At 42.0% G+C, this 24,980-nt stretch overlaps 1 protein-coding gene across 1 annotated transcript in view; it reads right to left on the bottom strand.

Moving 5' to 3' along the window:
- The window catches only part of ccdc83 (coiled-coil domain containing 83), a 68,102-nt gene that overhangs the window by 27,705 nt on the left and 15,417 nt on the right, over nucleotides 1–24,980 (bottom strand). Inside the window, exons 5-7 of the mRNA XM_041198704.1 lie at nucleotides 9,928–10,095; nucleotides 2,604–2,695; nucleotides 171–239 (exon numbers count right to left, since the gene is read on the bottom strand). Of these exons, the coding sequence (XP_041054638.1) occupies nucleotides 171–239; nucleotides 2,604–2,695; nucleotides 9,928–10,095 (329 nt within the window). The remainder of the gene's footprint in view (nucleotides 1–170; nucleotides 240–2,603; nucleotides 2,696–9,927; nucleotides 10,096–24,980) is intronic.

Genomic DNA, 24,980 nt, shown 5'->3' with positions numbered 1-24,980 from the left:
TAACTCTATTAACATTCAGAAGCTCAACACTATCCAGGACACACAAGTTTAATTGATTGGCATTTCTGCTGTCGGACTCAAAAGCAAACTTTTGCACATGGTCTATTGAAACATTCCAATTAAAGCATATAAGACGCAGTAAAAAATAAACTAGCTTCACATTTTCTTACCTCTTTCTTTAGCCATGCATTTTCCTTTACTTGCTGGCGACTGTATCTCCCCATATAACTCACGGCTTTCTGGACAAAAGAGTAAATACATTTTAAAGATTCACATTGATAGATTGTTATATTTTGTCAATACACTGATACAGAATGAACTATTTTGAACAGCAGCAGAGCAAGTAGCAACTGCAGTTTGCAACACTCTTATGGAACCATTGCTGAAACTGAAAAATTGATTATATAACTCCATCACCATTAAAAACAGTGTCGATCCCAAATTTACTGGGTATGGGCTATTTTGATCATCCTGGAACACCATTTTAGAAAGGCTCTGATGGACTCAAATTATGGAAAAAGTTAGTTCTGCAGACAAAATTTAATGGGTACAGAAACATTAAAAGCTATCAACTTTGTGAAATAACCTGTTGTTCATTTTATGATTATATAATTAAAATTACATGTTATTAAAGATACGATGGCCTAAAAATTAGCCTGAGCCTGTTTTCAGAATCAGATTCAGTGCTGTGTGACAGTGTGTGCCTGAACTGAGCATGCTGAAGATTGATGGAAATTGGTCATTGCGCCTCATTAACACAGTTGGTGTGAGTTGCCACTGATAGTTGCACTTCCACAGACAGCTCTCCCAAGTAAAGATATCAACGTCAGGCTGTCTGCTTCACCAGCAACAGCCCTCAGGTAAGTCCTGGAAGGGAGGAAGGGATTGAAGTGAGCGGTGGGGCTTGTAAGGAGGTGATGGGCGGTGTCGGTGGTGATGTGGAATATGGAGCACTTGCAACTTATGTGAGACAGGGAAGCACTCCTGTTCCTCCTGGCTCAACATGTTTTTTGATAACAGACCTGCAGTTGGAGGCTGTGGGAGCTGCTGAGGAATCCTGATTCCTGTCCTGGTCTTTACTGTCTAATTTTTTGATGGGGTCCTTCAGCAGGCAGAGCCCATAATTGACTAATTTAAATGTAATAACACCATTTTTTAGGCATTCGCCTGGGATGTCTGAAAAAGAAAAGAGCCCCATGAATTAACCAGTGGTACCAACACCTACATTGGGTGCTGGCAATCCCACTGCCAAATTGGTGTGCTTTGTGCCCGATTTATGTCAGAATAATGTGAGCAACTCGTACCACTTTCTATCCCCATGACTCATGGTCCTCATGATAAATAAATGTGTAAAATTTACAATCACTGCATGATAATGGGAAATCTTTTTCATAAAGGGCATAACTAACAGCATGGAATATGGGCAATTCTTTTCAAGTTTTATAAACCAAGTTATAATATCTTTGGATTAGGTTTATATTGCAAATTGGATGATCATACCTTAGTGAGTTTATAAAATGCAACAAAATACTAAGGCCAGGATCTTACAATCGGCGTGCGGGGGCGGGCCCAACACGCCGATGCATAAAGTGACGTCCTGACATCTTCACGCTGTCTCGCGATGTTTTGCTCGGCGGGTATGCGCCAGAATCGGCTGCGCATCTGCCTATAATTAAAAGGCCTATTAAGGCCATTAAGGTGCTAATTAATTTCAACTTTATGCTGCCCGTCCATGCTAACAGTTGGCGGGCAGGCGAAAAGGCCAAGTGGCCTTTGTTTTTTAGGAAACCTCACTGGTGGGATGTGGTTTCCTAAACCTTTCATATATTGAATTTAAATATTTTCTGAAAAATGTCATGTGACACAGTCATATGAGGGGACATGTTTCATTAAATTTTTTATTCCATTTATTCATTTATTTATTTATTTCAGAAGTGCTTCAATCTCCATGAGGCAGCTCCATACCTCAGGGAGATAGAAGTGTTCTTTTGCGTGCATGTGCGAAAGAGCACTGGACCCGACTCTCCTTCCTCCCCCCGCCCGCACAGGTAGCACTACCACCCGCATAAAATAGTGCTGCAGAGCCAATCGCGGGCAGCGGTAAAAATTCAGGCCTGAGTGAAATTAGCTTAAATTAATTAACTCTATTTTAACTTGAATGCAATAATCACTTTCACATTTGGAATATTGCTAAATTAATGCTTTAAAAGAAAAGTAATTAATAATGTTATTGACCATAAATTGCCAAAATATCTCAGGTAACTATTACAAATATATGAACAGGGATTAAAAATTGAATAAAAGACACTTCTGAGCAATAACAGCTGAACTCCTTTGATTGTTACTGCCATTGCTGTAACATATGATTTAATTTCCCAGAATACATCAGTGAGGAAGAATTGAGACAAACAATGATCATTGTCAATAATTTCAACACAGCAAATTTCTAGGCATTTATGTTCTAGCTGTTTTGACCATCTTTTATATCACGGAGAATGTTGACTTTTACTGTTAAATTTTAGGAATCAAACTTTACCAACACAAGAGATGCAATGCATATTTGCACAATAAGAACAAAATGATAAATTGAACATTTTAGTTACCTGTGCAGCAAGTGCCTTTTTTTCATCCATTTGTTCTTTTGTCAAGCTGTCAATATCTTCCTTTGCTCGAGCTAAGGCTCTATGAAAGTGATCTTCAAAAACAAAGGCAAATTTAACATGAAAAAAGTCACAGCTGCCCAGCAACTTTGGGTAAATTGCCACATGGTGTAGTGTAAGATACCATATTCAATCCCTGCACATATTGAGTTCTGTGAGAAATATGGGTTATTCTTAATATTTTGGGGAATATTGTGTTATTCTGTAAAGAAGGGTGTATGTCTATGTGTATATGTGTGTGTGTGTGATAAATGATTTAATTAATCTGGGCAGAGGTTACTAGGAGACAGGTTGTCTGGGAGGGTTAAAACATGAAAGGATAGAGGCATTAGGTTTGAAGTACAAGTGAATAGTTGGATATTTGCAATTTTAGTTAAGTTGAGAGTTTATTTGGATATCAAAAGGAAGTCAGAGGTGACAAGAAACATGTCTGCATCGTGCAGGAGTTCCATAGGTGAACAGAGGAGGGCATATTACATTTTATTGATCCAAAAGCAAAGACAAAATGGAAACATGAAAGGTCATATTTGAAAGGATTTAAGTTTCAAAGAGGGGTGAGAACAATGGAACCTCAGATGAAAAGGGGAAAAAATGGTATTTTAGAGTTACTGTGGAAAGCTGAAGGTAGCTGTGAGATGGAGCTGGAGCTGGGAGCTGTTAGCTGTCACTGTAGGCTAGGAGAAGATGTAGTTTAAATCAGTCTTCCAGTCAAGCCAGAAAAATCTCTGGTTGCAACAAGCAGTGTTGTTCTGAAGTCTTGGATTTCTACAGCAGAGTGGAAGAGAGTAAGAGGTCATGTGGCAAGCCTTTATTAAAGCTACAACAGTTTGCCCTGGGTAATATTACTAGATTTTTATAGTTAAATATCTATAAGGGAGTGTTACCTAGAAGATATTTAAGTGTGGGTGTGACCATGTAGGGAATCTTTTAGGGGGAATGTTTTGTAATACTAAATTTAACTGCAATTGTAATCTTGTGTGCTTAAGTTTTCTTTTATTCTTGTTAATAAAACTTTAACTTTTAATTTTTAAAATCCTATAAGTGTTACTAAACTTCTTGCTGCGGAGATCTGTACATCTTTTTCTCATTTTCAGAATACAAAAGAAAAGGGTATGGCCTGTAAGCCAAGTTTCCCTCTGGGAGTTGGGTTGCACAGCAATTAACATTGGCTGTAGTCATAACAGTTCACAAAACTCACCTGGAGCAACAGCATTAGTGCTACAATTAGCTTTCCTGCCTCTGAGCTTCATAGGTGAAAACTAACCAAAGTACCTGCTAATGATCCAGTGACCTGTGCTGTGTGGTTTTGGACTAGGACAGAAACAGGTTCAGTGTGATGGTTCTAATAAAAGATTATTCTGTTGACAGTCTTTTGCCATACCTACATATGAAAGTCAGTCTGCTGGACTGTATTGCATGGGATCAGTTCTACTCATGAAACCAAATTTATCCTGAAATATCTGACTCTTGGTAAAGAAAAATACAAGGTAGAAACTTTTTCTAATGTTCACTTGGCAAAAATAAATCTACAATTTGCTAAATATGGAAAAATAAGAATAATGGTAATGATAAACCTGTATATTTTTATGCTCTGCAGCTTGATCACTGGATCTAATTTACCCTGACTGCCAATAGATAGTTAACTTATTTATTTGGAAATGTCAATAAGCTGTTGACTATCCAGAACTTCATTTGGCATTGGTCTAAATGAATTCTTCCAGCTAAAGGGTTCAGCTTGGTTCTCCTGGTATTACTGTCTCTTCTGAATCAGAATGTTGTGGGTGCAAGTCCCACTCTACTGAGGGAGTGCAAAATTGTCAGAAGTCTTTAAACTGAGGCCACGGGATGTAAAAGATCCCATGTGTTACGAATGCGAGGTTTTATAAGATGGACATGTTTTAAATCATTGCCTTAAATTAAGGTAAAATGGAGTAACAAAGGGAGGCATACAACCTGCTATGAGTTCTGCCCAACAACAAGCCTTTGTGGCCTGATATTGTTGCTAAGCTTTCGTGAGGTTTTACTAATACCATGCTTTCCAGTCTTAATGAACCTTGATGAGGCTTTGCTTACCTATGACAGACTTAAGACAGTAGGTATGGCTTAACTTCAAATAGTTTATTAAGAACTATTTACACAGGCCTCAGGGTAAGCATGTGGTAATCAAATAGGCACACTATTTTGTGCCTAGCTCGCTTGGAGCCTCTTGATCAGTTTGACAACTGATGTCACAATTACATCATTAATATCATCATGGTCTCATTAACATAATCATTAACCCATATCTCCACAGTTACCATGGGGACCCCAGTTAAGTGATAATGAAATCCATGAGCCAAGTTTTGCATTGACACACAAAGGAAGAGGCAGATGTTCTTGCTGTTGCAAACCTGCTGTTACAGAGACTTTGGGCGGGGAGAGGGAGTTCCAGAGAGAGAAAGAGAGACAGGAAAGCAGCAGCTGTCATGAGCAGAATGGAAAGGATGCTTTCTGTTTGTTACCAGGCAGAATATAGGTGGAAGCTTGTCCTCTGGTTGAAGAGAAGGAACCTGCAGAGATTTAAGGCCACAAGAAGATTCTCCTGGTGAGGCTGGGAGAAGACTGAGGGACAGGACTTTTGACGATCACTAGACGATTAACAAAACAGGGAGAAGCTGTTGGAAGCTGGGAGTGACTTTGCACTGTTTCCTGATAAGATGCAATTCTGCAGAGAGTGTGCCATAACATCTATATGTGGCGTGGGGCTATCAGTCGTATTAAGACACTAATAAGGGTTATCTTTTCTGTAGTCTAAAGTTTTAGTTCCCTATTAGGTAATATTTAGTTGATTTTGATTTTAATTTGTTTGCTATGGCAAAAGTCTTAAAACTTGTTGTATGATTCCTTTAAGTTAGTTACTGGGAACTCAAATCCTTTTTTTAAAGTTATTAGTCTCAAGGGAATCATAAAACATGGCACTCCAAGAAGAACAGTGAGAGTTCTACTGATATCCTGGACATCCCTTCTCACTCATGACCACCAAACCGTAGGCCAGAATTTTACACTCCTTCACTGGTGGATTTTTAGATGGGGTGGGGTAGCAGGAGTGTGAAATTGAAAGGACGGGATTCCCTGAGTTCCCACCCGCCCCAATCACACAGTGATTTTATGCTGGGGCAGGCAAGGCCTTGCCCCAGTTGAGGACGTTAAGTGGCCAATTAATGGTCACTTAAGGGCTGTTTCCCACCCAGCCTCAATTTTCAGGCTGGCAAGAAAATTGAACCACAGTGGGGGAAATCAGAAATACAACAAAGTTACATTTTGGGCGGGAAGAAGGTGGAGGCACCTCCATCAGAAGCCCCCTTCTGAAGTTGGGTAACTCCCCAGCCCCCTAAGGTCTGGTGGCCTCCAGACCTCTCTCCCCACCTGGCCTCTCCCCCGAGATCCCGAAGGCCCCCCCACTCCCCAGGCCTTCCCTACCCTCCCCACCCTGGGACCTCTTCAACTTACCTGAGCCTCTGGTTCCCAGACTTAGCATGGAATCATCACAGATTTGCACTAAATGGGGTAGCAGGCAGGTAAAAGAACATTTTACCCGCTGGCCAAAATGGCGGCTTTTCATGCTGTATCATCCCAATCCTGCCTTTGGGCGGGGAGAAAGAGAGAGTTCCAGAGAGAGAAAGAGAGACAGGAAAGCAGCAGCTGTCATGAGCAGAAAGGAAAGGATGGTTTCTGTTCGTTACCATGCATTGCTGGGAAACATGCCGTTTCGCTGGCGGGCAGCCTCTAAATTGCCCACCACGCTGTCATCTCGCCGCTTCCTCACACCAAGCACCACATGTAAAGTGAAGTCACACGCACACTGCTCAGTGCTTCCAGCCTAGAACTGCTGCACAGAAGACAGGGCGTCAAAAGGTGAGAAGACTGCAGCCATCACTGAATCAGTGATACATCCCTGGGACAACTTCTGGACACCACAATGTCCTCTACCCCCGCTCTGGCCGCTGGAGGCCCGGCAACCTCACAGTACAGTTTGGGAGGTGTGGCAGAAGTGGTGAGTGCCAATGCTGCACAGAAGAGGTTCACTATCCAGTGCAAAAGATGAATGATCTCATCCGTGCTGCCAGGGTAAGGCAACCATCTTGTCACTCCAAACTCACGACGCCATCACATATTCATTTCACTCACTGCCAGCTCAAAAGACATCACCACTCTCTCTCTCTCTCTCTCACACACACACACTCTCACATCTCCATTTGGCCTCATCTCCTCTGGAAATGCCTCCTCAGCCCTCACCCTCTTAAGGCCAATTGCACAGATCAAAATGTGTCCCCACACACACCCCAGGATACCCCCTTCCCCAGTAATGCCTTAGCCCAGCAGCCTTTCCTTTGCCTGGGCCACTTCTCTCCCTTCTCCAAGCAAGCCATAGTCCTGCAGCCATTGAAAAGCCACTCCCACCTTACGGCTGGTCTTGTAAGTAGAGACCTGCCTGTCAGCCCCCCTAAAAGTGATGTTATACTGCCTACAAAGCCTGGTGCCGATGACCATAAGTGCTGCCCGAAGCAACATAGGCAAACAAGCCTCAAAGTCCTGAGTAAAGTGCAGCTTGCCAGGTGCACGTTGCTTATGTTCAGTTGTGAAACACGTCAGCGTGCAATAATGCCAACAGGCTCAGAAAATCCAGTGTGAGGGGATGATTCCAGTGAGCTGGGTTTATAATGATATGCAGATGTATTACAATGAGGTTCCCAACATGCGGCAGTGAGAAAGGCAGCCTGCCATTGACGGGTGGAGTGGACGATTGCAAACTGGTTTCAGGACGTCATGAAACTGATTTTTGGCCTTCCTGCCATATTGTCCGCTGACACCTGCCATAATGCCTGATGCCAGTGAGCATGGAAAATCCCGCTCTTAGTCTTCGACATCTTCACACTGAACAATTTCTCCTTAAACTCCTCTCACTTCCTCCAAATAAAAGGTGTGGCTATGGGTACCTGCATGGGCCCCAGCTATGCCTGCCGCTTTATGGGGTATGTGGAACATTCCTTGTTCCAGTCCTACTCTGGTTCCCTCCCACAACTCTTTCTCCGATACATCGATGATTACTTTGGTGCTGCTTCATGCTCTCGTCTGGACCTGGAAAAATTTATTAATTTTGCTTCCAATTTCCACCCCTCCATCATTTTCACATGGTCCATCTCTGACACTTCCCTTCCCTTCCTTGACCTCTCTGTCTCAATTTCTGGTGATAGACTGTCCACCAATATCCATTACAAGCCTACCGTCTCCCACAGCTACCTCAACTACAGCTCCTCACACCCCGCTTCCTGTAAGGACTCCATCCCATTCTCTCAGTTCCTTCACATCCTTCCTGATGATGCCACTTTCAAAAACAGTTCCTCTGACATGTCCTCCTTCTTCCTTAACCGAGGTTTTCCACCTACGGTGGTTGACAGGGCCCTCAACCGTGACCAGCCCATCTCCCGCACATCCGCCCTCACACCTTCTCCTCCCTCCCAGAAACATGATAGGGTCCCCCTTGTCCTCGCTTATCACCCCACCAGCCTCCGCATTCAAAGGATCATCCTCCGCCATTTCCACCAACTCCAGCATGATGCCACCACCAAACACATCTTCCCTTCACCCCCCCGGCAGCATTCCGCAGGGATCATTCCCTCCGGGACACCCTGGTCCACTCCTCCATCACCCCCGACTCCTCAACCCCCTCCCACGGCACCTTCCCATGCAACCGCAGAAGGTGCAACACCTGCCCCTTTACTTCCCCTCTCCTCACCATCCAAGGGCCCAAACACTCCTTTCAAGTGAAGCAACATTTCACTTGCACTTCCCTCAATTTATTCTACTGCATTCATTGCTCCCAATGCGGTTTCCTCTACATTGGAGAGATCAAACGCAAACTGGGTGACCGCTTTGCAGAACACCTTCGGTCTGTCCACAAGCATTACCCAGACCTCCCTGTCGCTTACCATTTCAACACTCCACCCTGCTCTCATGCCCACATGTCCGTCCTTGGCTTGCTGCATTGTTCCAGTGAAGCTCAACGCAAACTGGAGGAACAGCACCTCATCTTCCGACCACGCACTTTACAGCCTACCGGACTAAACATTGAGTTCAACAATTTTAGATCATGATCTCTCTCCTCCATCCCCATCTCCTTTCCGATTTCCCCCCCACCCCACCTTTTTTCACCAATAATTTATATAGATTTTTCTTTTCCCACCTACTTCCATTATTTTTAAATGTATTTCCATCCATTGTTTTATCTCTACCTTTTAGCCTTTTTTGATTCCTTCCCCCCACCCCCACTAGGGCTATCTGTACCTTGCTTGTCCTGTTTTCTACCCTTAATTAGCACATTCCTTAGATAATAACACCACCTTCAACACCTCTTTGTCCTTTTGTCTGTGACATCTTTTGGTTATCTCCGCCTATCATTGGCCCTCTATTCAGCTCTACTTGGTCCACCCCCCCTTAAACCAACGTATATTTCACCTCTCTTCTATTTTTACTTAGTTCTGTTGAAGGGTCATTCAGACTCGAAACGTTAACTGTGCTCCTCTCCGCAGATGCTGCCAGACCTGCTGAGTTTTTCCAGGTATTTTGTTTTTATCTTCTTGAACTTCTTGTTCTGTCCACTGCAACGCTGTCACTGCAGGGACTGGAAAGCTGCTGGCCAATCAGATTGCAGCGTAAATTAGCTGCGGGACAGTCGGAGTTGGCGGGGATATGTTCAGGCCATAATCTGGTTATAACTTCATTTGCTGTATGAGCGGTCTTTCTATATGTAAATTGGCTGCTTTGTTTGTCTGCATAACAGAATGCACTTCAAAAGCTGGGCCCTGGGAGGGCTGTGTGACTGGAGGTCAGACAGAGGGACATTTGAGGTGAAGAGCAAGAGCCTGGGGGTAGCAAGATTGGGATCAAGGGCTGCAAAAGGGAAAGATCAGTATGGAAGAAAAATAAAGGTCAAGAATCTTGGAGATCGGACAGACAAGGGACAGCAGAGATCGAGATGGTGCTTTACATGAAAGCATTTTTTTTTTGCAGGTGATCTTTAGGGTTGGGTTTCTCTGAATGCAGCCAGTGCTATCGGGCAAACCAATGTTGTAACAGGGACATGAAGCAAGCATTAGGCCCCTTACTTGCATTGCAAATAATAAGTGTCTGATTTAGTCAGAGGTAAAGGATGCTGACAGTTATTTTTGTGCTTAGAAATTGGGTCAGGTGCTACACAGCTTCCAATATCACGAAATGTTAAACATACCTTCGATGTCACCAAAATTTTTCACCAGCTCTACAAGCTCATTTTCTCGAACCTTAATGATTCTGCCATGTTCAATGCTTCCAACATTCTTGTACTCTAGCCAGTAGGCTTTCACTTCTTCCTCCTTCAGAATTTTCTGTTCCAGATCTTTTATAAAGGACCGCATCACTGTCTCAAACAAGAAAATACACTCAGTATTCATAAAAATTCTTAGCATGTTTGGTTTCTAGCTCTTCTAATTGGTCAGGCAATAACAAACAACAACAAAGAAAAATATAGCATTCTGGCAGCACAGCAGATTGATGTATAACAGCAACTTGCTTTGAAGTAGCTGGTTCACTTTCACCTCTAAAAATGGATGGAGCTCAGGGACTTATTCACCTCTGAGTTAGAGATAATCCATTTAGCTACCTCTTATACTTCCCGTTGCCTTGTAAGCCAAAATTCTCCCAGCCTGTATCCACCATAGTCTCTAACCATGGCCTGTCTGAAGTTTCTCAAATTTTTCTCATCCAAAAGCCCTACCTTCTGCCCATAACCCTCTTCCCATTAAACTTTTTACATAAGATATATGGCAGAGAAACAGGCCGTTCTGCCTAACTAGACCATGCTGGTGGTTATGTTCTACTTGAGCCTCCTCCTATTTTTCTTCATCTACATCTTCATCAGAATCCTTTATTCCTTTTTCCCCTCGAATGCTTATCTAGCTTCATCTTAAACACATCTATTCTATTCACTTCAACCACTCTCTGTGGTAATGAGTTTCACATTCTCACCACTCTTCGTGTGAAGAGGTTTCATATTAATTCCTGAAATTTAGCAAGAATTGCATTCTAACGTTGATGGCCTCTAGTTATGTACTTCCCCACAATAAAAAATATTCTCTCTCTATCCACTCTAGCAAAACCATAATTTTAAAGACCTCTATTAGGTCACCACCTCAGCCTTCTTTTTCAAGAGAGATCAGCCTGTCAATCCTTTCCTGATAGGTGCACCCATGCATTTCAGGTATCATCCTTGTAAATCTTCTCGGCACCCTCCACAGTGCCTCAATGTCCTTTTTATAACTGCACACAGTACTTCTAGGTGTGCTTTAGTCAAGGTTCAATATAAACCTTTCCTACTTTTAATTCTATCCCAATTTATCACCCAACTTCTCATCTTGGCTCCCTTTTAGCCAATAGTCTAAACGTTTTCCTCTCTTCAGCCACTGTCCCTTACCTGTCAAAACTACCATCATTACCCCTCACGTCAAAAAAGCACTCTCTCAGTCCCTCTGTCCTTGCTAACGATTACCCTATTTCCAGCCAACTTTTCATCTCCTAGCTTAAACGTGGCATTGCCTTATATATCTCTTCCTACCTCTTCTATTACTTTATGTTTGAATTCTTCCAATAGAGGTACTGTTCGACATCTTGGATGGTTGTTTGCTGGCCATCTTGGAGAGTTAAGGGTTAATAATCTTTCTTGCATTTTTGAACAACAGGCTTTCTGAGTTAAACAAGATTGCTTTGTGGTGCAACAGGAGAAAGCACAGATTGTCTTTTGCTTTTGATATGAGTATTATCTATGACAAATGCTGGGCAAGGAAATAAGTGTTGGGTGTGACACCAATCATGGACGATTAAAGTACAATTTTAGTGGCTGGTGTAATAAACAACAAGAGGGAACCATTAACTATAGTATAGAATGATAAGTGGTTAATAAAACAATTACTTAAATCAAGAACAGTTTATCCAGGAAGTCTGGTTTGAGAGAAGTATCTTTGAATTAAATAACTTCAGCTATTTAAATAGACTGTTTTCAAAGGATTTGGGCATAGATATATTAGGAAATCTTACCTGTATGTAACATGTACCTTGGCAAAATAAGGTGTATTAAGGAGAACAGTTTTCAACAGTTATTTGGAGGACAACAGACACATGAAACTAAAAAACTGTCTTCTCTTTATATAGTTAGATAGATCGCTAATGCTGTACAGTATATAAATAAAGTCTGTTCCATATGCACCAGCATCAAACGTTTTGTGCATGTCATCGTCAATCTCCTTCCTTTTATCGTTCAGTTAACAGTTGATCTTAACATATGTCCCCACAAACCTACACTCAAACTGCCCTAATTAAATGACACAACTGACATTTTCTGTGTGACACAAACGCATTATCCTTTGATCGCTCCATAGCCTTTGATAATCTTTTAAATGAAAACAATTAAACCAAATCAACAAAATTGGGATAAATCAGGCACAGCCCCTAATTCAGGTCAGCTGTAAAACCAAGGACAAAAATTTAAAGGAACCCCATAGCCTTTGATAGTCAATTGCCTGCTTGTCCTCCAAAAAATTGTCTTCTGTCATCCAGCTCAATGAGATTGCCCTTGCTTAATTTCATTCTTATCTATCCAACTGTAGATACCTCATCTCTAGTAAAGCCTTCTCTTCCTACCATTGCACTTTCAGAGTTAATCTCACAGTACCAACCCACCCCCTCCCTCCAAGGGATCCATACTTGGCCCCTTCCTCCTGTTCATCTGCATGCTCCCCTTGGTAAAATTATATGAGGTCACAGAATCAGCATCCATATGTATGCAAATAAATAACCAGCTCTTCCTCTCCACCAACTCTTAAATATTGTCCACCATGAGCCTTTGATGCAACTTCCCTCAACTAAACATTGGGAAGACTGATTGATTGCCATCTTCAGGCTCCATTACAAATATTATACCCCTGGCCACTCTTTCATGCTGAATCAGATTGGTATGTATTTGGGCCCTCCCAACCTTATGCGGGCAATTTTAACATCTAGTGAGAGAGTAAATTTGGTGATATCGGAACAGCAACCTCTTCCAAATTTCCTTTGCACTGGTTTCAATGGGTGGCTGATCTGATTGCACATTTCACACTATAACCGAAAGTTAAAAGTATCATTATCCCTGTTTCTCTAATGCTTTTCTGACTGGCCTATTCTTGAACTTCAGCACATCCTAACCAATATCAAATCACACTTCTTTTGGGCTTGGTCTCACTGACACTGTATTGACTTGTGATTCCCCCAAATTCTCAGATCTAAATTGCGATTAAATCCATGGCCTTGCTTCTCAAGCACTACAATTCCCACCCACATATTCCCTGTTCCTTTAACACTGGCCTTTAGTGTATTCTCCCTTTCTTACCTTCTCTGTTAGCATCCTTTGGTCACTTAGATCCCATTCTCTGGTGTTCCTAAACCCTTTAGCCTCTTACTACCTTGTCCTCCTTTGGCCTTCTTTAAAACCCTCCTCTTTGATTAAGTTTTTGGTAAGCCTTGTATGTGCTCCCCCATTTCTCAGAATCAGGCTCCTTTGCTAAATATAAGGATTTTTTATACTACACGCATTATTTAAGGGAACATTTCAAGAATTCTTTACAAGGGGAGAGGTGGAGATAACACAAGAAATAAAAATAATTTTGGGGAGGGCAGAAATGTCTGAAGGTACAGTTAATGAGGTTATTTTTTTTTAGTGGCAAAGGAAGATAGCAAAACAAAATGGTTTTGGAAAACAAGCAAATTCCCCATCTACTATGTTGAAGTGTCATAAAGATGTGAAGTAGATTTGCAAGTATAGTTTTCAACGCCAAATTCCTGGTATCAGACATGTAACACTGAATAGAAATTCTACATATTTCTTCTCAGTGAGGTACCGAAAATCTCAAGTTAATCTTGCTGATCTTACATTTGATTAAAGAGCATGTTATGGCTGATGATCATGAGAACCCCACGGAAATTCACTCCTGAAATAAGCTTTTTGTAAGCTCTCCCAACAATCCATGAATCTTCTCGTTTTCTAGCCATTTATGTCATCTCTCTGAGATTGCATACCAGTGAAATAAAAACTTACCTTACCTTGCATGTTTGAAAATGCTAGAAATTATGCATAGTGATCCACCGAAGGACAGATTTTTGATCTACAAGAGGATTATGGACGGCAGGCAGGAAAGTGGAGTTAAGGCCACAATCAGATGAACCATAATTTTACTTAACGGTGGAGCAGGCTCGATGTGCTGAAAAGCCTACTCATGCTTCTATTTTTAATGTTCTTATTATATCACGTCAAATGGGAGGTAATAAATGGAATTCCAAGCTGTATCTCTCATTGCTGCCATCTAAGCTGATGAACCACTGACTTTACACCAGAGGAAAAGTTAGGTTTCAAAATATGAAGTTTTGTCTTCGAGGAGATTACTATGCAAAAGATTAAAATAGTCTAGGATATCATAATTGAACTGTCACAATAAGCTTATGACCAGAAAGAACTTTCAAGGTACAAATTTAGTGTTGCTGCAAATTGGGTTTGGCTTCACGTCAATGCCAACATTTGTAGGAGAGCTAGCTATGCTGAAACACACTACAGACAAGAACTTGTATTTGTATACTGCATGTAACAGAATAAAACATCCAAAGGTGCTTCACAGAGGCATTATAAAACAAAATCTGATACCAAGCCACAGAAGGAGCTATTAGGGCAGATGACCAAAGGCTTGGTCAAATAGGTAGGTATTAAGGGGTGTTTTAAAGGAGAAAAGTGAGGTGAGCAGAGGGCTTCTGAGAGAGGGAGAAGGGGAGGGGAGTAATTCCAGAGTTTAGGGCCAAGCCAGCTGAAGACCAGGCCACCACTAGTGGAGCAATTAAAATTAGGGAATGCTGAAGAGGCTGGAATGAGAAAAGCATAGATATCTCATAGTTTTTAGGGCTGAAGGGGATTAGAGATAGAGAGAAGCTAGGCCATTGGAAGGACATGAAAATAAGGGTAAGGATATTAAAATTGAGGCGCTATTTGGCCAGGAGCCAGTGTACATCTACTAGCACAGAAGTTCCGCGGCTACGTTTGTGGCCGGGTGTCCCTGGAGAGGGAGCACGCGGTGTCTGCTGGTACTCTCGAGGCCTTCCATGCTCGGTGGGCACCGCGGGGACTGAGGTGTTTTATTGACTCCTTTGATCACATTTTGGTTTAAAGTTTGTAAGTTTCCTTTGAACTTTGTCCTTGGTTTTACAGCTGACCTGATTTAGGGGCTGTGCTTGATTTATCCTTTACTTTGTTAATTTAGTATAATTGGTTTAACTCCAAAAGAGTTACTAGCACAGAAGTGTTGGGTGAATGGAATTTTGTGTGAATTAGGAGACCAACAGCAGAGTTTTGAATGGCCTCAAGTTTACGGAGAGTAGAATGTGGGTGGCCAGCCAGCAGTGTGTTAGAAAATTCAAGTTTAGAGGTAACAAAGGCATAGACGAGGGTTTGAGCAGCTGAACAGCTGAAGCAGGGTCAGACACGGTGTTATTACAGAGGTCAAAATACGTGGTCTGATTTACAGTACGGAAATAGAGTTGAAAGCTCATCTTGAGGTCAAATCTGAAATAAAGACAGAAAATGCTGGCAACATGTCAAGCAGCATTTGTAGAGAGAGAAGCATGTTTGATAGTTTAGGTTAATCAGAACTGAAGAGTTAGAAATTTCACAAGCAAATACAGGGGCAGGGAAAGAATGGAGAAGGGGAGGAAGGGTAGTGGTGGGCAGGACGAGGGAGAAAAGAACAAAAGGAAAGTTCTGTGGTAGGGTGGAAGGTAGAAGTGATCAAATTACAAAGGCATAATGATGCGAATCAAAAAAAGGGTGATAATGGGACACTAAAGAAGCTAAACATGAATTCAAAGGAGGTGTAATTTGTGGAATAAAAACAAAAATAGCTGTAAAAACTCAGCAGATCTGTGGAGAGGAAGACAGAGTCAATGTTTCGAGTCCATATGACTCTTCATTAGAACTGAACTGTAATTTGTGTTAACTTTTAAAGAGAAATTCAATCATCCAGTGATTGACTGAAGGAAATTATGCCACAAGATTTCATGTTTTTAAACAAAACAATCTTTACTGTATATAAAAAAACAAAGTGCAACTAACTTAATACGATAGTTTGTCAAGGCCTACCATATAAGTCCAGTTCTCATTTTACTTCATAATTCCCTTTTAGATATTGATCTTGAAAATTTATTCACTTCTCTCTTCTGGATTTCACTAAGTATGCTGCAGCTCTCCGGAATTCACTTTAATTTCTTCTCCAAGATCTAACTATTCTCCAAACTATAAGTTTTCAATGGGATCCTTCCATTAGCTATTGGCTAAGCAATCCTTCAAATTTTCTTCAAAACCCCATGACTGTGGACTTCTCAGCTTAAGCTTAGGTTTTACTGCATTCATGCTCAGTGATTTAAAAATCAGGAACACCCCTGGTTCCTAATGGCTTCCATGCTCCTTGTCCTGGCTTTGGACAGTCAAAGCTCCTGGCAGACCCCTCTCGCTCTCTGCCTTCTCCAAGTTAACTGCTTGTTTTCACTATGAGGGTTAACGTAGATTTCTTCCTCTAAGCATATATTTCAGCCTCTTCCCTTACAAACTCTGTCCCCAAACGGAACTGCTGATTGCTTGCTTCTGTATGCAAAAACACACACAGACAAATAAACAAAGGAACCTCCGTAATGGCCACTGCCCATCTCCATGGCAATATGATATACTTGAGATGTTCCAAACAGATATATAAATTAACTATATTTTACCTTCAAAACCAAACTTGTTGATTCTGTGACTCACATGACTAATTTATATCTTTGATGGAGTTTATGGCCCTCTTCTTCAGACATGCAAGTTCCACCAAAAAACGCCCTGATTTGCAAAGGTACTTTTAGCTGTTTGATCTGGGAAATATATGAATAATCCAAATCCCTTATTGACTTAACTATAGACCTCCAGCCCCTACCAAAAGCTCAAAGATGAGTCATCCATTGGTTAAGTTTTCTCACTTCCAATCCTAACCTCATTAAATAAACATAGGTTATCTTTTGAACTGCATTCACACCAGGTCTGTTTACCAGTTTCTCAACCGAGTGTTTTTATTTGTCTACATTTAACACGTTAATTCCTAAAACTAAAAATTATACCTCTAAAACAATTAAGGAATAATGGAATCAGATTTTATAACAATTGAAACAGTGGCCATTACCAATACCTGAAATAAAAACAGAAAATGCTGGATGAAAGATCATTAACTCTTAATTGTTTCTCGCTCTACAGATGCTGCCTAACCTGCTGAGTATTTCCAGTAATTTCCATTTTTATTTCATATTTCCAGCATTCACAGTATTTTATTTTTGCATTACCAGTGCCTACTGTCCAAAAAAATGAGAGCGAAATATGATCTGAAATAGCTGACATTAATTTTAAGACAAGTTTGTGAAGTGCCTAATTGATAGATACGGTGCTATTCCATGAACTTGTGCTGAATTTAATTGGAACAATGTTTGAGGCCAAGGTCAGAGTGGGAATTAGATAGAGAAGATGGCAAGTGACCAGAAGTTGAGGGTCACTTTTGTAGACTGAGCGGAGTGTTCCAGAAAACAATCCTACAATCTGTTTCGTGTCTCCAATGTAATGGATAATGAACAGCAAATCTAGAATAACACGTTGAAGTAAAGTAAATCTCTGTTTTACCTGGAAAGAGTGTTTGGGGCCTGGATGATAGGAAGGGCAGGTATTGCAACTTCTGTGATTGCAAAAGAAACAACAACCATTGACAGTGACGATGATGATAATGATGACTTATTAAAGACATCCCCAGCAACATAGCTGAGTATTTAAGTGGGAGGTAAAACATTCACCAACCAGCTTACTAAAAGAACAAAGTTTTATACGTTGTAGGAATATCTGAATGCTATGCTGAATGTCAATGAAAAGCTTAACCTTATTTAGAAATTTTCAGATTTTTCAACAATATTTTGGGTTAGCAATCTGAGATATTGGGAAACAGTTAAGAATGAAGAACTTACAATTACCAATTTTATTGTTATAATGGATGTAACTGATGCACTCTGTGTCTGACCTCATCAGCCATGTCTAACTAGTAGGAGTATCACAGAACCCTTACAGTGCAGAAGGAGGCCATTCAGCCCATATAGTCTGCACTGGTTTGCTGGAAGAGCAATCTACCTAATCCCACTTCCCTGCTTTATTCCTCATAACCTTGCATATTCTTTCTTTTCAGAAAGCAATCCAATTCCATTTTGAATACTTCAATTTAACCTGCCTCAGGAACTTTCAGGAAGTTCATTCCAGACTCCAACCACCCTCTGGGTGAAAAAATCTTTCCTCACATCACTTCTACTCCTTTTGCCCATTATTTTGAATCCGTGCCCCCTAGTTCTTGATATACTTTTGAGAGGGAACAGTTTCTCATTATTAACCCTATCCTTATCCCTCAGGATCTTGAATACCTCTATCAAGTCTCCTTTCAGCCTTCTTTTCCCCAAGGAAAAGAAACTCAACCTCTCCAATCTATCCTCATAGCTCCAGTTGTTCATCCCTGGAATCATTCTTGTGAATCTCCTCTATACTATCTCCAATGCCTTCACATTCTTCCTCAAGTATGGTGCCCAGAACTGGATGCAATACTCCAGATGAGCCCTAAGTAGTGTCCTGTACAAGTTCAATGTGACTTCCTTACTCTTGTACTCAATGCTCCTATTAATAAAACCTAGGATACCATATGCTTTATTAACTGCTCGCTCAACATGCCCTGCCACCTTCAATGACATATGTTCATATACACTGAGGTCCCTTTGTTCCTGCAACTTTAGAGTTTCTCCCTTTATTTTATACGGTCTCTCCACATTCTTCGTGCCAAAATGAATCACCTCACACTTCTCTGCATTGAATTTCATCTACCATTTGTCTGCCCAATCCACCAATATGTCCATGTCCTTCTGAAGTTCGAGACTATCCTCATCACAATTGACAATGCTTCCAATCTTCGTATCATCAGCAAATTTTGAAATCATGCCCTGCACACCAGAGTGTAGGTCATTAATATATATCAAGAAGAGCAAGGGTCCCAACGCTGACCCCTGGGGAACTCCACTACAGACCTTCCTCCAATTTGAAAAACAACCATTTATCACTACTCTGTTTCTTGTCACTCAGCCAATTTCTTATCCAAGTGCCTACTTTCCCTTTTATTCCATGAGCTAGAATTTTGCTCACAAGTCTGTTGTGTGGCACTGTGTCAAATGCCTTTTGAAAATCCATATACACCACATCAACAGCATTACCTTTATAAACCTTCTCTGTTACCACCTCAAAAAACTCCAGCAAGTTAGTTAAATATGAGTTTCCCTGAATGAATCCATGCTGACTTTTGTTAGTCATCCTGCACCTGTCTAATTAACTATTGATTTTGTCTTGAACTATAGTTTCCAGAAGTTTCCCTACCACTGAAGTCAAACTGACTGGTCTGTAGTTGCCGGCATTATGCTTGCACCCCCTCTTGAACAATGGTGCAACATTCGCAATACTCCAGTCCTCCAGCACCACCCCTGTGTCTAAAGAAGACTGGAAGATTTATCACCAGTGCCTCTCAAATTTCCACTCTCACCTCCCTCAGTATCCTTGGATGCATCTCATCCGATCCTGGTACCTTATCAATTTTCAGTAAAGATAGCCTTTCTAACACCTCCTCCTTCTGAATTGTAAATTCCTTGAGTGTACTAGTTCCCTCCTCTCTCACCTCGACCTGGGTAGCATCCTCTGCCTTTGTAAAGACAGCTGCAAAGTACTTGTTTAATACCTCCGCTACTTCTCCTGCCTCCACATGCAAGTCTTTTTTTAAAATCCCTAATCGGCCCTACCCTTTCTTTTACCACCCTTTTATTATTTACATGCTTGTAGAAGAACTTGGGATTCCCTTTTATGTTTGCTGCTAGTCTCTTTTCATGCTCCCTCCTTGCTTTTCTGATTAGCTTTTTCACTTTCCCTCTGGTCCTTCTATAATCAGCCTGATTCTCCATTGTATTTAGTACTTGACATCTGTCTGATGCGTACTTCTTCCTTTTCATCTTCACCTTTATAGCTTTCTACATCCAGGGTGTTCTAGATTTATTTGTCCTATCTTTCCCCTTCAAGGGATTATACCTTGATATTGCTTGCAATACTACTATCTCTTTGAAAGTAGTCCATTGTTCAGCCATCTTCTTTTCCGCCAACATTTGATTCCAACTCACTCGACTCAGATGCATCTCATCCCACCAAAGTTGGCTTTCCCCCAATAAATTATCTCTGCTCTGGATTGCTCCTTGTCCTTCTACATGGCCAATCTAAACCTTATGATACAATGGTCACTGTCACCTAAATGCTCTCCCACTGTTATTTGATCTACTTGGGCTAACTCATTCCCCAGAACCAGGTCCAACAGTGCCTGCCCTTGGGTTGGACTGGAAACATATTGCAGAAGATTAACTTAAACACACTCCAGGAACTCTCGCCCTTCTTGTCCCTTTGCATTATTCCTTTCCAAGTCTATATTTTGGATAATTAAAGTCCCCCATTATAATTACTCAATAATTCTTGCAGTTCTCTGTAATTTCTTTGCAAATTTGTTTCTCTACATCCCTTCCGCTAGATGATGGTCTATATAGTACACCGATCAATGTTGTTGCACCTTTTTCATTCCTTACCTCTAGCCAGAGAGATTCTGTTTCTGACCCCTCTGGAACATCCTCTCTCTCTCCAGTACTGTAATACCATCATTAATCAATACTGCCACTTACCCCGCAACCCCGCTTTTCTTCCTTTCCTGTCCCTCCTAAATACCTTGTACCCAGGAATATTTAAAGCCCAGTCCTGCCCTTCGTTGAGCCAGGTTTCTGTTATAGCAATAATCTCAGTTTCATTTGTCAACCTGTGCCTGTAGTTCATCAATCTTATTAGCCACACTCTATGCATTCACATACATGCACATTAGTCTTTTTAATTTTCCCCCTTGCTCTGATCCCATCAAATGACTTACAACAGCCTACACTACTTGGAGAGTTTGATATAACTATTCTATTTGTCTTGATGTTACTCTCTGATATATCCTTATCATTAATACTTCTCTACTTCCCACTGCCAGTTTTTCTCCTCTCCTCCCTGAATTTCCTCTCAGGTTCCAATTCCCCTGCCAATCTAGTTTAAACCCTCCCCAACAGCACTAGCGAATGTCCCTGTGACGACATTAGTTCCAGTCCTATTAAGGTGTAAACCATCCTTCTTATACAGGTCCCATCTGCCCCAAAACCAGTCCCAATGCCTCAGAAATCTAAAGCCCTCCCTCTTACTCCATTTCGCCAACCACTTATTGAACTGCTCAGTCTTCCTATTCTTATGCTCACTAGCATGTGGTACAGGGAGTAATCCTGAGATTACTGCTCCTGAGGTCCTGCTTTTCAATTTCCTTCCTAACCCACTAAAGTCTGCTTTCAGGATCTCGTCCCTTTTCCTGCCTATGTCGTTGGTCCCAATGTGGAATACGACCTCTGGCTGCTTGCCCTCCCCCAAAAGAATGTCCTGCAAGCGATCTGTGACATCCTTGACCCTGGCACCAGGGAGGCAACTACCATCCTGAAGTCATATCTACGGCCGCAGAAACGCCTGTCTGCTCCTCTTACTATGGAATCCTCTACCACTATAGCACTTACGTTCTTCCTCCTCCCTTCCTGTGCAGCTGAGCCACCTGTGGTGCCATGAACCTGGCTCTTGCTACAGTCCTCTGAGCAACTATCTCGCTCACCATATCCAAAATGGAAAAGCGGTTAGAGAGCGAGATAACCTCAGGGGATTGCTGCACCACCTGCCTTTTTCTCTTAGATACTCTGCCGGTCGCCCATTCAATCTCTGCTCTGCCTATGTACTTCTTAGCTGTGCTGTGACTACCTCTCTAAATGTGCTAACCATGTAATCCTCCGCCTTGTGGATTGTACCATCCTTGCTGATGTTATTACTGGACAAGCCTGATCCCAGGGTGAAACCTGGCTTGATAGATCCTTTTTTTGGGGGTTAGATATGTGGAGAGTGGCTACTGAACAGAGTCACCAGCATCAACGTACAAACTTTTAACAAAAGGATAAAACATTTATTAAACAAGAAAAGATTAACTATATTACAATACTCCTTCACCCACATCTTTACCTTACAGATATATACAGATTTGTAGGGATAACACAAGTTACAAAAGCTATCTTATAATTTAATGTTCACAGAAAGTACACAGTCCACAAGCCAATAGGTGACCTGTGGTCAGACACACCACATTCTGAAACCAAGTGACAGATGCCACCTCAAACAGATGCCTTGGATCTCTCATCAACTCCTCAGAGATGCTTGTCACACCATGAGCCCACCTGTCTCACTGAATTCCATCTTTCACATGAGGGTTTCCAATCTCCACTTTCCAGAACTCGCCTTGGAATTTTTTCCCAAACCGATGTTTTCTTTCAAATGCCTTCCACAACGGTTCACCTCCAGGATTTTGAACTCTTCTTCCAATATTCCTCTCCCATGAGTCACCACATGCATTCAAGCTTTCTTCCACGCACTCTCTCTCACCAACGTAGCTGTCAACAGTACACCACTGTTTCACATGCCCATACGGGGAGCTACAGACCTTCAGTTGCCTCTTTGGACCTTCTGACTTCTCTCAAGTCTTTGGTATTGCTTTGACTCTGCTTCCTGCAGCTTGGAGCCTTTCTCTACCTCTCACTCTTAACTTCACTTATCAAGGCCTTTTCCAAGTTCCTGTCCTTCCTTTGACCAGAAGGTATTCTTGGGACTTTCTCCTGTTCCATTCCCCTGGATTTGGAGACTTTGTTCTTTAGTTTGGGATTTGCATCTGTCCCTTTTGCTCCAATCTCTCTCTGGCAGCTACTTTCAAACTGAACTCAAAAACTGCTGCCTCTAGTTTCTTGTGTGTGTGTGTCTGTGGGAAGGTCCTGCCTCTCTGAACCCATGTTGCTAGGCAACAGCCCAGTTTTTCTGCTCTTATGTTTGCTGAACTTCTCTTACAGTCGTATGCAGGCACCTTTTAAAGAGAATCTAAAACTCAACTTGACCTTTTCGTAACACACAGATACAGAAGTACAAATCAAACTTAAACATTAAAGTTAAAACTCATTCCTAACACCCACATATACCAATATAACTCACTTAAACTATCTTTATTTCCTAACAGGATTCACCACAGTGACTCCAGCCGCCGCTCAAGTTCTGCAACCTTGAGATCAAGTTTCTGCAGCTGGTGACACTTCCTGCAGATGTAGTCATCGAGAGCACTTTGTGCCTGCACGACTTCCCACATCCCGCAAGATGTACATTCCACATGGCCAAGCGGAACTGACATGCCTTAAACTTCATATAAAGTATTTACTCACTTATCTCTCACTAATCATCTCCTCCTCTCCCTCTCATGCCTCTTTTATGAAGTCTCACTGCTCTCTCCCTCTCACACTCATCATGAAGTCTCGATGTTCTCTCTCTCTTGCTGTGGAATGGCATTGAGAGGGAAGAGCGAATATGGGGAGGGAAGGCTGTGGATGGCAGTGAGGGAGGAGGGCCAACACAAGGGGGCCTTTCTGGGGTCATTCTCTAACTTCTTGTTGCCACAGGGTGAAGAGTCTGCTTAGAAAGAAAGGAGGGAGACCTCCATGCGATGAAAGCTACTGAAAGCCAATGGCTTCATTTGCACTATTAAAGGGCTATTCAGAACTAAGGCTTCACATCACAGTTGCTACATCTCAAGAGTAATACATAGGAATTTAAAATTTGGGAATGCAGGCAATAGTGAAGGAGGCACAGCTGTGTCATATATAGCATTCCATCAATGAAAGCCTGTCACCTGTTCACCAGATTTGACAATCCTAACAAGCCAAAGGGCATCCACTAATTGACCGTGTTGTGGTGGTTGGAGGTCAATCCTCTCAGTTCATCTCAGGACATCACTGCAGGAGTTCCTCAGGATAGGATCCTAGGCCCAACCATCTTCAGCTGCTTCATCAATGACCTTCCTTCCACCATAAGGTCAGAAGCGGGGATGTTCGTTAATGACTGCACAATGTTCGGCACCATTCATGACTCCTCAGATACTGATGCCGTCTATGTGCAAATGCAGCAAGACCTGGACAATAACCAGGCTTGGGCTGACAAGTGGCAAGTAACATTTACACCACACAAGTGCCAGGCAACGACCATCTCCAACAAAAGAGGATCTAACCATCCGCCTTGATATTCAACGGCATTACCATTGATGAATCTCCCATTATCAACATCCCAGGGGTTACCATTGACCAGAAACTGAACTGGACTAGCCATATAAATACTGTGGCAACAAGAGCAGGTCAGAGCTAGGAATCTTGTGATGGGTAACTCACCTCCTGACTCCCTAAAGCCTGTCCACCATCTACAAGGCACTAATCAGGAGTGTAATGGAATACTCTCCACTTGCCTGGATGACTGCAGCTCCAACAATACACACGCAAGAAGCTTGACACCATACAGGAAAAATCAGCCTGCTTGATTGGTACCTCTTCCAAAACATTCACTCCCTCCACCATTGATGAACAGTGGCAGCAGTGTGTACCATCTACAAGATGCACTGCAGAAACTCACCCAGCACCTTCCAAACACATGACCGCTGCATCTAGAAGGACAAGGGCAACGGACACATGCGAATAACACTAACTGGAAGTCCCCACCAAGCCACTCACCATCCCGACATGGAAATATATTGCCGTTCCTTCACTGTCGCTGGGTCAAAAGCCTGCAAGTCCCTCCCTAACGGTACTGAGGGTGCACCTACACTACAGGGATTGCAATGGTTCAAGAAGGCAGCTCACCAATACTTTCTCAAGGGCAATTAGGGATGGGTAATAAATGCTGGCCCAGCCAGCAACACCCACAATTCATAAATTAATTAAAAAACTGGTCATTAATATGCCATATCAGAGATTGGAGCACAGAGCTAGGATGGGTCACTCATCTCTATTAAACTTTAGCATCCCATGCACAGCTCAATATCTTACATATCTGCGATGTCATCTTGGTCACCTTGATGTGTGCGCTAGTGTCTCAGTGACAAGTTAGCATCAGTCACCATGCAAGTAGGGCAGGAAAAACTATGAACCCCTACAGTTTCCATATGTTTCATCTTCTGAGCTACACTTGCTTGC

This window comes from Carcharodon carcharias, chromosome 11, assembly GCF_017639515.1.
Source record: "Carcharodon carcharias isolate sCarCar2 chromosome 11, sCarCar2.pri, whole genome shotgun sequence".
In the NCBI taxonomy this organism is placed as follows: domain Eukaryota; kingdom Metazoa; phylum Chordata; class Chondrichthyes; order Lamniformes; family Lamnidae; genus Carcharodon; species Carcharodon carcharias.
This window is presented reverse-complemented; position numbering and strand designations above follow the sequence as displayed.